Source organism: Mauremys mutica, chromosome 24, assembly GCF_020497125.1.
Source record: "Mauremys mutica isolate MM-2020 ecotype Southern chromosome 24, ASM2049712v1, whole genome shotgun sequence".
Classification (NCBI taxonomy): Eukaryota; Metazoa; Chordata; order Testudines; family Geoemydidae; genus Mauremys; species Mauremys mutica.
In genome coordinates, this window is record NC_059095.1 from 606,033 (window position 1) to 618,872 (window position 12,840).

Sequence of the window (12,840 nt, forward strand, 5' to 3'; positions counted from 1 at the left end):
ATGGCCTTTGGGGCTGGAAGTGGTTAATTAGGGTTAAAGGAATTAATATCCCATTACCAGGTCCCAAGCCAGCCAATCCTGCTCGTCCAGAACTTTCTATAAACAGTTGGTTAGGAAACCTTGTTCCGAGGTGGAGACATTGTTGGCTAAAATTCATTTGAGGGGAAGTGCTGAAGCCCAGTAAACCAAGGGGCTGAACTGAAACACTGAGCTACATCTTAAAGGTGACTGCAGAGGGGAAAGCAAATGGGTGTGTTTTTTTCCCTTTGCTTTTTATCATATGAATTTGGATCCTGTCTACTCTGGGGGACTCTATGGTGATTGGAGAATTAGGGACATATCACATCACAAAAGAGCAAAAAATGCACAATGTGGAAGGGAAGATTTTTAGTCTAGTTAAAATTGGTATTTTGTAAACATCCAATTCATTCCAATGCCTAACTGACACCTAGGGAAGAGAGTGTCTTTGTTATTATGATTATTATTAATAATTATTTATACTACTGTAGTGTCCAGGAGCCTGAGCCATGAACCAGGACTCTGTTGTGCTAGGTGCTGTACAAACACAGAAAAAAAGATGGTTCCTGCTCCAAAGAGCTTACAGTCAAACACTCTGACTTGTTCAAATAATGTGAGAGAGCTCACTATGCGCATCATCCTCTGCAACATCAATGAGGCCTCCAGCAAAGTCAGAGAAAACAAAGCTTGTCATTCCTCATATTTCTATGGTAAATCACAAGCAGATGGAGGAGAATCCTTCCAATCCATTGTATGTTACAAAGAGGGCAGATGCTCATTGATTTCAATTCCTCACTGCATGGAAGCAGTGGCACTATTGCAACAAGAAGACTGGTGCAATTATGATTTAGACCCAGCTAACTCCTCAGAGAGAAAGTGGCATTTCCTGTTCCAGTAGAGCACTCTCTTTTCTCTAAATTCATATATTCATTCAGTCTCACCCCAAAAAGGAAATGTCCCAAGGACTCCATCTGAGCACTTGGCTCCTCAAAATAAACAATTTCCCTCTTGTGTAACAACTCAAGCTTGATGCATTCCCATTGCTATCCTTATAAATGCCACCCGTTCAAGCTCTACAGGGGAAGTTAAAGAGCATCTTTACTGGGAGACTCAGGAGGAGGGAAGATCTCATTTGCTTTTGTTTGTTGTCCAAGACTTCGATCTCCGCAGACTGGGCTTCCTCTCAAATTTCTGTCTTTGCTCCAGCAATTTCCATGGCAGAAGTTTCAGAAATGATAGCAGAAAGGTTGTGTTGATGCAAGGCAGCCTCCTTAGTTACAGACATCTTCAATGAACAGATGAAGAACCTTTCAAACTTGCCTCCCCACAAGATGCTCATGCAATAGCAGAGTCAGGGCCTGCCGACATTAAGTAACCACATGATGTAGCTACACTAGTGCAAATCCCTGACACAAATGTGCTGCATGAGTGCAAAGCAGAGCTGGCACTGGAACCACTCTATCTGGTAAGATACTGGTGCAGTTACACAGATACCAGTTAATTCAACAGGCCTGAGAAATGCCCCCTTCTTCCACTGACTATAAACCCACAGCTCCCAGTGCTGAGAGGGCAAAGCAGCAGGTGAAAACCTCTGAGCTAAGGAGAGTTTGCTAAAGAACCTGGACAGGCTCTTGTGGTTACACAGAACTGGCCAGACAATTTTCAGGGTCCCCAGCAAAATGTGGCAGTGGAAGGTGCAAGGGGCAGTAAGACCTGAACTGATTGCCACTCAGACATTGCTGCTAGAGGGAGGCATAAAGCTGGCTTGTGAAATGCAAGTCTATGTGGGGCCAGACCTGGGGATTTAATGGGTCCTTGGCATTCATTAACATCATGACTGCCAACAACATAGCATAAGAGCCAGAAAGAAGGGTTTGGTGAGCTTAGAGACGACAGAGTCCTATCTTTGTTTGGAGTCACTCTGACAGATTGTTTTCAGGACTGTATCCAATATCTGTGTTTAACTCTTTGGCAGGGAGGAGGTGGCAGCAGACAGGGAAGCACAGACATTCCCATTGCTATAATGAGGCACTGAGTGACTGTGCTGCTGCTGCTGCTGCGATTTAGGGCATCCAGACCAGATAATTCTTTAACTGCTAGAACCCCAGCACCTGGCATATCGGAAATGGAAATGCAAGAGACTTATGAAGATTTGGGGAATTTTCAGTTTTATCTGCTGTGCACTTTGACATTTGTAAATGCCTCCTCACTCTCGCTCTGGGCTTCCCTTCCCTTCAGTCTGCCCTAACACAACCTCCTTGAAACCAAAGCAATCTGTTGACAATAGGGGCAGGATTTCAAGCTTGGGGTGAAAGTCTGGTTGATTCAGCACAGGAAAGAGTCAGGAGAGTGAGGTTCTATTTCCTGTCCCTGCAACTCACTCAATGTAACACTACAGGCAAGCCTCTTCCTCTTCCCTATACCTCAGTTTCCCCATCGATAAAATGGGGATAAGGCTGCTGACAGCCTTTACAAAACATTTTGAGTTCTACGGATGAAAACCAGTGTGTGTTGGTATCACTCCAGACATTTTTTTCTAACTAATTTCTAACATTCTTTAATAAGAAACAAGCAGATAAATAGTCAGCTCTGGGGAACCATGTCAACCAAATAATCTCACAGACTGCACTGTTACCATAGTGACTACAGAGCCATACCAGAAATTGGATTCCAAACTGATACCATGGCAACCAGCATCCTTTGTTAGAGTTTCTGTATCCAAAACTGAACAGACTAGCCTGAGCAACTCAAATAAACATTAAATTAGAGTCAAGTCAATAATATTTATAAAACCATGGCCGTGTTTCATGTAGAATTACCTAACTGGGATTACCTAACTCCTTTAGGTTTCTAAGGAATCTTTCATTAATATAGCCGTGGAAAATGTTCTGGAACTTTTTCTTTTGCACCTGATGTAATGAGATGGTTTAGTCTGTTTTCTTCAGGTTTTGTAAGAGACAATAATAAATATATAAAGGCTTAATCAGAGCTGGTAGTCTCCAAGTGTCACCTCCTTTCTATACAAAAATTGGTAAATTCTTTGTGCATGTTTTTCCTCCTCTCAAAAAGTGCTTATAAACTAAAAATATCAAAGCCAGCAACCAAGCACTCATGGGTAACCATACAATATCAAGGAGGTATGCACAGCCCAGCTCTCATGGGCGTACTGCAAAAACAAACCAATGTGCACACTCCAGGGAGGTAAAGTAGTTTAAGTAAGAAAAAACATCAGTTTCAAAGGGGTAGAGTGAGAGAAAAGGCAAAAAATAAAAATAAAATCAGATAAAAATGTCTTAATCATGTGTCCTATTGAATCAGTTTAAATTATTAATGGAACCATTCCAATAATAAACCCTCCCTGCCTATCTTTATTTGCAACTCCTAACACTTGGTATTTGTTAATGAATGCCTCAGACACAAGCTATCTTACCTGTTATTCTGGCTTCAACACCTGAGCAATTCGAGTGAGACTACTAGGACAAGTAAAACCTGAGTTGTTCCGTCTTACTTGATCTTAGACAAGGACAACACAGAAAGAATAGTATAACAGTATGTAGCCCATCAAAACACATTATAAACCCCCATAGATGTAGGGACAGGATGCAATTCTCACTGGAAGAACATCTGGGAATGGTTTGCAATGGAAGGACTAGTGGAAGGATCTGCTGATAACAAGCCTAGCCAACCTGTACAGAGAGCCATATTGAAGGAAATAAAGGGATTTCACTACCTAGTGCACGTCTCCAGGATCACTTTGTATTCCTGGTGATCTTGATCAGAAGCTGGGTCATCATCATCCACCAGTGCCCGATCTCTGTGGGAGGCTTCTGAGCGATTCTCATCTGGAGAGAGGGGCCGTAGGGGGTGCTGAGTTTGCCGATGACATTCTGATTTGGGCTCTTTCAGGTTAACCAGAAGCTGGAAAGCTGGTTTAGCAACAGGGTCAGGCACATTGTAAGTGACATCAATCTGGAGCAAAGGGGGGGAAAATCAGGTCTGGTTGTAGTGCCATTGACTGAAGCACTAAAAGCATCATTTAGACCCTGCAGCATCACCAGACTCTTCCAGAGAGACGAAAGCAGAGACCAGACTCTCATACATTTTGTGGGGGATCTCGAGCAATTTACTAGTAACATCCTGCATCAGTAACACCACTGCTCACAATGACATTCCAACTGCCAAACCTACACTAATGTGTACAGATGGGAGATTTTACCAAAGAGAATTTCTTATAATCTCTTATACTGGAATTTGAAAAGGTTCAGAAAATGGCAACAAAAATGATTAGGGGTATGGAATGGCTTCCATATGAGGAGAGATTAATAAGACTGGGACTTTTCAGCGTGGAAAAGAGATGACTAAGGGGGGATATGATAGAGGTCTATAAAATCATAACTGGTGTGGCGCAAGTAAATAAGGAAGTGTTATTTACTCCTTCTCATAACACAAGAACTAGGGGTCACCAAATAAAAGTAATAGGCAGCAGGTTTAAAACAAACAAAAGGAAGTATTTCTTCACACAACACACAGTCAGCCTGTGGAACTCTTTTCCAGAGGATGTTGTGAAGGGGAAGATTATAACAGGGTTCTAAAAAGAACTAGATAAATTCATGGAGGATAGGTCCATCAATGGCTATTAGCCAGAATGGGCAGGGATGGTGTCCCTAGCCTCTGTTTGACAGAGCTGGGAATGGGCGACAGGGAATGGATCACTTGATGATTACCTGTTCTGTTCATTCCCTCTGGGGAACCTGGCATTGGCCACTGTCAGAAGACAGGATACTGGCTAGATGGATCTGGCTAGTATGGCTGTTCTTATAAAACTATCCCACAGCTTGACATCTCCCTATCAGGAAGCATTCCCTGACATTCAGCCTAAATATTCACTTTCATATGTCACCCCAGTCACTTCTAGTCACACCTTCATGTACCACCCTCCTTGAGACATGAGAAACAGACATAGCAAAGGCTTAGAGAGGATTATTTGTTGGCTCTCCATGCCAATTCATCACTGGGGGGAAGAGGTTGGAAATAAATTAATGTTTAATAGACTGTCTTGCCTGTTTAAATTTAACCTTCTCAGCTTCTTTACACAGCCCGGCAGTACCCTTACCTGCAGCAGACAGCAGCCTTCGCCCTTGGCACTTACGAACAGCCCAGTGGGAATGCTGGGGATCTAGGGACAAGCATAAGAGAATCCACAGTTAAGACATGTCAGCCTTGGTTTTACTCTCTATGTGATAGAGCATTCCAGTTTACATGCAACCATATAAAATCAGAACAAAAATGGGAGATTCTTCCTCAGTCCCTATATTTAACGCAAGCAGCCAGTGGTAATTGTCCCAAACCAAACACCAGGCATCCGTTATGATGAAGAATGCTCTCGTATTTGCTGCTTCTCCCATCAGAGGTTGGGCAGAAAATCTTGAGATTTCACAATATCCAGCCCATTCCCCTCACCACCACCACTGAAATTATATGAGTTACAACACAGAACCCAAATTCAGGTCGCTTTGGGAAACTGGTAACATTAAAGCAGAGGAAGTTGCATCTGTTCAGGCACCCACTTACCACTGCAGTCTGGAGAACCTTCTTATTCATCTTGTTAAGCTCAAAAGTCTCTTGATAGTCTAAATTAGTGGAAGCCAGGGAAATGGTAAGGTTGACTCCTCCAACATAAGAAAGAATGGCATATTCAGCCAGAGCCTGCAGAGCTACACAAGTATCCTACGGGATTGGGGAAGAAAAAACAGTTAATGAAGAACCAAGGAGCATCTACCTTATAAACTAGCAATGTGCTGTACACTCATTAGCATCTGACAGCTCAGGTTTCCTCTGCACTTGCTTAAACAGTAAATGGAATTGCATCATTCCCCTCTCCCTGCACCTCTTCCTCCCTCAGAAGTCTCAGAGAAAGTGAGAGACACATTCAAGTTCACCCCATTCTGCTCACACCCAAAAGGCAAGATAAAAAGCACTGTGAGGTATTCTCTGCCCCAGGATTTAGCACGACTCTTAGATTCCAGAGTGAAACCTAACCCAGATTAATCCCAAATCAGTCAATTTGCATTGGCACATATTTCTGTACTGAAATTACACAAACTGACAGGAATTCACCTGAGTGGATGAGAATCCTCCAAGTGCATTTCTTTGCTGCGACAGCCATTTAACCACTGGAAGTGCAGAGGCCACGTCTCCCAGGAGCGTGTATGTCAGCAGTGCATAGGCTGTCATTTCCACTTCTGCAGATACAACTGAAAGGGAAAACAATCAAACCCATGTCTGGCGTAGGGAAACTGGGCTGAGCTAGATATCACCTCTCTGTAGATTCACAAGCTAAAAAAATCTTTAGGTTCTAGAGAGTCCAAGACAGAAAGAGACAAATGAAGCAGTGAAAAATGTCTGTACCCAAATTACATCAGGCATTTTCCAAAATGGGCCTCATGTTTCAGCTTCCAATCTCATCTTTCCTCTGGCACATTAGATCACAGCTCCTTCTGCTTGACTTTTAGCCCCTAGACAAATGTACTCTGTCTCCCTTTCCCCCTACATGCCACCCAAGCTGCATGGCTGACTCTGCATCTCTGTCATGGGACTTTTCATGCAGAGCCATGGTCTTTTTTGACCTGGCCCAATGATTACTCTTGATAGTGGAGCCTGGGGTTTTAAATAGTTAATTATTAGTGCGGGCATATTCAAAGGAGACTAAGGGAGTTAGATGGCCAACTCCCATCGACTGTCAATGGAAACTGGGCACCTCACTCTTAGGCTCCTTTGAAAATCCCAGGCCAAACAGCTGTTACTGTAAAATTAAGTATATTTGACTTCTAATTTCCCATGGCAAATGACTCCTCCCTTGAGGAGTCCCATAAGGCTCAATGCTCTCCTCCATTTTATTCACCATCTCCTATGAAGCTTTATGGAGAGCTGGTGAGACAACATGGGCTGAAATGCCAGCAATGAATGGACCACACCCGGTTCTGCACCTCCTAGTTCTCCTAATGTCTGGCAACCGCCTTCTCCTGCTCCTTTCTTGAATTGTTAACAACACAGACATAAGGAGGGTGAAAGGGACATTAGAGTGTATTATAAAAAACATGGAACTAACAATCACTCAATCACTGGACTTTTGTTGTACCCCATTTCCTTTGCCTTCACAATGTGAACTCCTTGGGGCAGGGACCTTCCCTTCTTACCTACCTGAAAAGCAGTTAACACACTGCAGGCATTATATAAAACAGAGAATAATCCCAGTCTTTCCCCCAACAGGAGTATCATAAATAACCACAAACAGGGGTACCTGATTGAGAAAGCCCATCGTTAAATCCCATGAATGTATCTTCATCAGTAACCAGAGTCCCCATTAAGCTCCAGTGTGTAAAGCCATCTAGAATAGTAAAGCAGTAAAGAAGTTAAAGCTAGTCCCTAGACATGGGGAGAATCAAACTCTGCTGCCACATATTTGCTGTAAAACCAAACCACCTCCTGTATTGCATTGCCACTCCATTTACAGAGTAAGCTCCTTGGGGCAGGGACTGTGAATTCCTCTGGGTTACATACAGTGCTAACTACATTGTTGGTGCTCAACAACAATTTGTAAAGAGGGATTTATTTTGGCTGGGGGTGGAAGGAAACAGAGGATTAATGCTGACAGGCTGCTGAATTTTGCATTCTGAGGAGACATCTGTGGAATCAGATCTTGTTTCACTGATCAAGTTTTGTAGCATCATAGAAGGATGCTAAATGTCACATAGTGTCACTGCAGTCTCTAGTGCACTTACACTGCTCACAGCAGAGGCCACTCATACCAATACTGCTAGAAGCTAGGGAAGGTGGAGTCAAACCAATGCCTGCAGCTGAAAGACTTTGCCCTGTATCCTGAGAATCAGGAGAACTATGTTATAAAGGTCCATTCATGTTATGAGGAAGCCCTCATCTCAGAGGATATATCCTCCCCAGGCTGATAACTGAGATCACTTGTTCTAGCTGGCAAACGCTGTTAGCTTGTTTCCACAACTGCCCTGGGGAGGCCTGTACTGAGTACATTGTCTGAGAAGCCTCAGAGCAATAGAAATTATTTGAGGGGCATACCAGCTTGACCCTCAGGTGCACAGTACCTTGCATAATGGCCATGCTGTTCATTTTCCGCAACATCACTGCAGCAGAGGGACTGTGGAGAAGAGTCAGGGCATATGCAGTCAGGGCTGTGGTGTAGGGGTCTTCTGCAGAATACAAGTTGGACTCCAAGAAGTGTTTTGCTTTGGCAACTGCTGCTTTTTCTTCCTAAATGGGGGGGAGCAGGAAAGAGACCAGCCATATTACTAGCACCTGCATCTCCAGAGCTGAGATTGCTACATTTCTCATGGCCTTGTGCCCATTAGGGAAGCAGTGTGAACATGCACTTTGCTCTGTGTGGTACAGAACTGACTGGCCCCTTCCTTTCCCTAAGTAGGGCTGTGATTCCAGGGTTAAAAAAATGGGGACTAACACCACAGTAAGAAAGATCCAGATATTAATGTTGCTGAGACATATTTGTTCCCCTAATGCTGAAGAGGCTTCATTCCCCTGTAGAACTCAGCACAGGTAGCAGAGATATTTAATAGCAATGAAGTCTCTGCTGTACATTTAATTGGGTCCCTGACACTCCAGAGCAGGGGTCAGCAACCTTTCAGAAGTGGTGTGCCGAGTCTTCATTTATTAACTCTAATTTAAGTTTCCGCATGCCAGTAATACATTTTAACATTTTTAGGTCTCTTTCTATAAGTCTATAATATATAACTAAACTATTGTTGTATGCAAAGTAAATAAGTCTTTTAAAATGTTTAAGAAGCTGAATTTAAAATTCAATTAAAATGCAGAGCCCCCCAGACCAGTTGACAGGACCTGGGCAGTGTGAGTGCCACTGAAAACCAGCTCGCGTGCCACCTTCGGCACGTTTGCCACAGGTTGCCTACCCCTGCTCCAGAGCATCTAGTAGATACCTGATGATAATGAAGGCCAATATTCCCAGGGTCACCTTAGCTGGCAGACATGTTTTATTAACTATCCCAATAAACTCACCATGCAGGAACAAGGCTCTAACAATTTATAGAAATAATTTAATTGGATTTGATGTAATTGCCCTTTGACACTTACTTTCTTCCTTCCTCATTTCCTAGCACAGATCGTTAGTAACACTTGCAGATCTCCCCTAGGGAAACCACCAGATTGTCATAAACTTGGACTTGTGGGGCTATCTGACTTAGAAATGGCCTAGAGAGAACATCCCAGCCTGCCCTATCTTTCCCATAAAGGGGAGTTGCAGCAGAGGAGGTGGCGCCTTACTCCTTTAGCACTTTCAGGATCAGATCTTGCACACTGCTGAGTGCCCTCAACTCCCACTGAGTCTAACAGGAATAAAGGGTGCACAGCACATTGCAGGCTTGGGCCCTTATTCTGAGAGCTTTGCAAAGCACGGCTCTACAGCACGCTGAGTACAGCGTGGTGGGATCTGAGTTGCTACAGAGAATTCTTTCCTGGGTGCTGGCTGGTGAGTCTTGCCCACATGCTCAGGGTTTAACTGATCGCCATATTTGAGGTCGGGAAGGAATTTTCCTCCAGGGAAGATTGGCAGAGGCCTGGAGGTTTTTCGCCTTCCTCTGCAGCATGGGGCACAGGTCACTTGCTAGAGGATTCTCTGCACCTCGAGGTCTTTAAACCACGATCTGAGGACTTCAATAACTCAGGGTACGTCTACACTACGGGATTATTCCGAATTTGCATAAACCAGTTTTGTAAAACAGAATTTATAAAATCGGGTGGAGCGCGGCCATACTAAGCACATTAAATCGGTGGTGTGCGTCCATGGTCCGTGGCTAGCGTCGATTTCTGGAGCGTTGCACTGTGGGTAGCTATTCCCTAGCTATCCCATAGTTCCCGCAGCCTCCCCCGCCCCTTGGAACTTCCGGGTTGAGATCCCAGTGCCTGATGGGGCAAAAATCATTGTCGCGGGTGGTTCTGGGTAAATGTCGTCAGTCACTCCTTCGTCTGGGAAAGCAACGGCAGACAAGCATTTCGCGCCTTTTTCCCCTGGATTGCCCTGGCAGATCCCATAGCATGGCAATCATGGAGCTTTTTTTGCCGTTTGTGACTCTCACCGTATGTGTACTAGATGCCGCTCACAGAGGCGATTCAGCAGCGCTACACAGAAGCATGCTTTTGCTTTTGCATGACAGCAGAGATGGTTACTAGCCATATTGCACCATCCAAACCCTTCCATAAATTGGAACTGAGGATGATCATGGCTACCAGTCCTTTTGTACCATTTGCTGCTAGTGCCCCTGGTCAATCAGCCAGGGGCGCAAAAGCCAAGAGTGGTTACTAGCCATATTGCACCTTCCATCGTTTTGTACCATTGGCTGCTGTCATAAGTGCCCCTGGCCGATCAGCCAGGGGCGCAAAAGCAAAAATTGGGAATGACTCCCTGAGTCAATCCCTCCTTTTTGGTATCTAAAAATAGAATCAGTGCTGCCTAATATAGGCAAGTGTGCTAGAGAACCACCTGCTCTGTGTCAGAGCCCGCAGAAATTATTATCTGTATGCTATTCACAGGGGGTGCTCCTGTAACAACCCCACCTGTTGATTCCGTTCTTCCCCCAGCCTTTCTTGGCTACCGTAGCATTGTCCCCCCACTTGTGTGATGAATTAATAAAGAATGCAGGAATAAGACACACTGACTTGTTAGTGAGAAATGAGTGGAAGGCAGCCTCCAGCTGCTATGATAGTCCAGACAGGACATTAAGCAGTGTGTAGGAGAGAAGCCCAGCATCCCACTGCTAGTCCAGGGGCAACTGAATCTTTTCTTTACACATGAAGGGTGGGGGCTGATGGAGCTCAGCCCCCTGTTGCTATGATGAGGATGGTTACCAGCCATATTGCACCATCCATCCACCAGAAAAAATTAGGGCCAATAGGCTGATGACGAGGACGGTTACCAGTCCTTTTGTACCATCAGCTGAGGCTGATGATGAGGATGGATTTCCATCATTTTGTACGATCAGCTTATGCTGATGATGAAGATGGATTTCCATCCTTTTGTACCATCAGCCGCCCATGGCGGGGGGGGGAGCAAGGATGTTGGTGTTGAGTGCTGCACTATCGCGTCTATCTGCAGCATTCAGTAAAGATAGGGTGACATGTAAAAGAGTCAGAGGATTGTTTTACCTTTCGCTTCTGGGGGTGGGTGGGGGGTGGGTGAGTAGATTGCCAAGCTATGCCCTGACCCGCGGGCACTGTGTTTGACCCTAGAAGCATTTGGAGCTCAGCCAAGAATGCAAATAATTTTAGGAGGCTGCAGGAACTGTGGGATAGCTTCAGTCCTCCAGTCCATGCGCATCCATTTGATTCTTTGGCTTTCCGTTACGCTTGTCACGCTGCAGTGCGCTGAGTCCCTGCTATGGCGTCTGTCTGGAGATTTTTAAAAAAGGATTCTGAATTTCATCTTCTGTAACGGAGCGCTGATAGAACGGATAGAACGGATTTGCCTGCCCTTACAGCGATCACATCCGCATGGTCCATGCGGGAGCTCTTTTTTTTATTTTGATTTCGGACTGCATCGCCACCCGTGCTGATCGGAGCTCCACGCTGGGCAAACAGGAAATATTCAAAAGTTCGCGGGGCTTTTCCTGTTTACCTGACCACTGCATCCGAGTTCAGATTGCGGTCCAGAGCGGTCACTGGTGCACTGTGGGATAGCTCCCGGAGGCCAATACCGTCGATCAGCGTCCACACTAACCCTAATCCGATATGTTAATACCGATACTAGCGTTACTCCTCTCGTTAGGGAGGAGTACAGAAACCGGTTTAAAGAGCCATTAAAATCAATATAAGATGCCTCCTAGTGTGGACGGTTTTGGCGTTAAATCGGTTTTACGCTCCTAAAACCGATTTAAACGCCTAGTGTAGACCAGGCCTCAGACATAGGTTAGGCGTTTGTTACAGGAGTGGGTGAGTGAGATTCTGTAGCCTGCATTGTGCAGGAGGTCAGACTAGATGACCACAATGGTCCCTTCTGACCTTAAGTCTATGAATCTATGAATCAGTCACAAAGGTTTTCTGAAGAGATCCTCATGGCTCCTCTGGGCACTTAAAAATCCTCTTAAAAACGGTGCTTTATGCCCGAACAGGCAATCAACGTGTCTGAGTAGGGGACACCAATGAGACACACTAAACAGAGCTTTCTCTCTACAGAGACACACGGTATCAGATTCATAAACATATTTATTGTCATTCCCTCCCCACAGGGAATGCTTGGCTCAGCTCTTTTGATCACAAACAGGCTCCAGAGAAAGACAGAGTGTGAGATCAGTAGCAGACTCCAACATGCAATCTACAGAGATTCCAGAAGGGTTTGGGGAACTCACTTTGTCCAGTATTTGAAGTCTGGGTGGCCAGAGAGTGTAGCCTGCAGAATTCTAGAGTGCAGCCCAGAAGCCCCACCTCACTGGTACCAGGCTACGAGCACACTGCATGCACCTCAACATAAGAGACAATCTGTTCATTTTTGTAGTTCTGTAGCTCCTAGCAAGTTGGTCATGTGGGGCTCAGTTTGGGAAAGTCTGGTCACCCCTGCACTAACCCCACACTTTTTATATTATATATAAAATGAATCTTTAGAACCTTGCTCATACAAGACCTAAATGAATCAAATGGGACCCAGTTCACATTGGGGAGTGATATGGCAGAAGGCTTCCAGAGTTAAACAACAATAAGAGCTTGTCCTCTTTGTTGGAATGAGGAGACAGGGATATATTTGTCTTTCTTTTTACTAATGTAGGGACAGCT

At 44.7% G+C, this 12,840-nt stretch overlaps 1 protein-coding gene across 9 annotated transcripts in view; it reads right to left on the minus strand.

Annotated features, from left to right (window-relative positions):
* The window catches only part of CPAMD8 (C3 and PZP like alpha-2-macroglobulin domain containing 8), a 176,102-nt gene that overhangs the window by 115,609 nt on the left and 47,653 nt on the right, over positions 1 to 12,840 (minus strand). For all 9 annotated transcript variants that reach the window (XM_044998519.1, XM_044998518.1, XM_044998520.1 and 6 more), the window contains exons 27-32: positions 8,136 to 8,301; positions 7,319 to 7,405; positions 6,136 to 6,272; positions 5,590 to 5,745; positions 5,132 to 5,194; positions 3,749 to 3,987 (exon numbers count right to left, since the gene is read on the minus strand). In XM_044998519.1, coding sequence (XP_044854454.1) covers positions 3,749 to 3,987; positions 5,132 to 5,194; positions 5,590 to 5,745; positions 6,136 to 6,272; positions 7,319 to 7,405; positions 8,136 to 8,301 — 848 coding nt within the window. The remainder of the gene's footprint in view (positions 1 to 3,748; positions 3,988 to 5,131; positions 5,195 to 5,589; positions 5,746 to 6,135; positions 6,273 to 7,318; positions 7,406 to 8,135; positions 8,302 to 12,840) is intronic.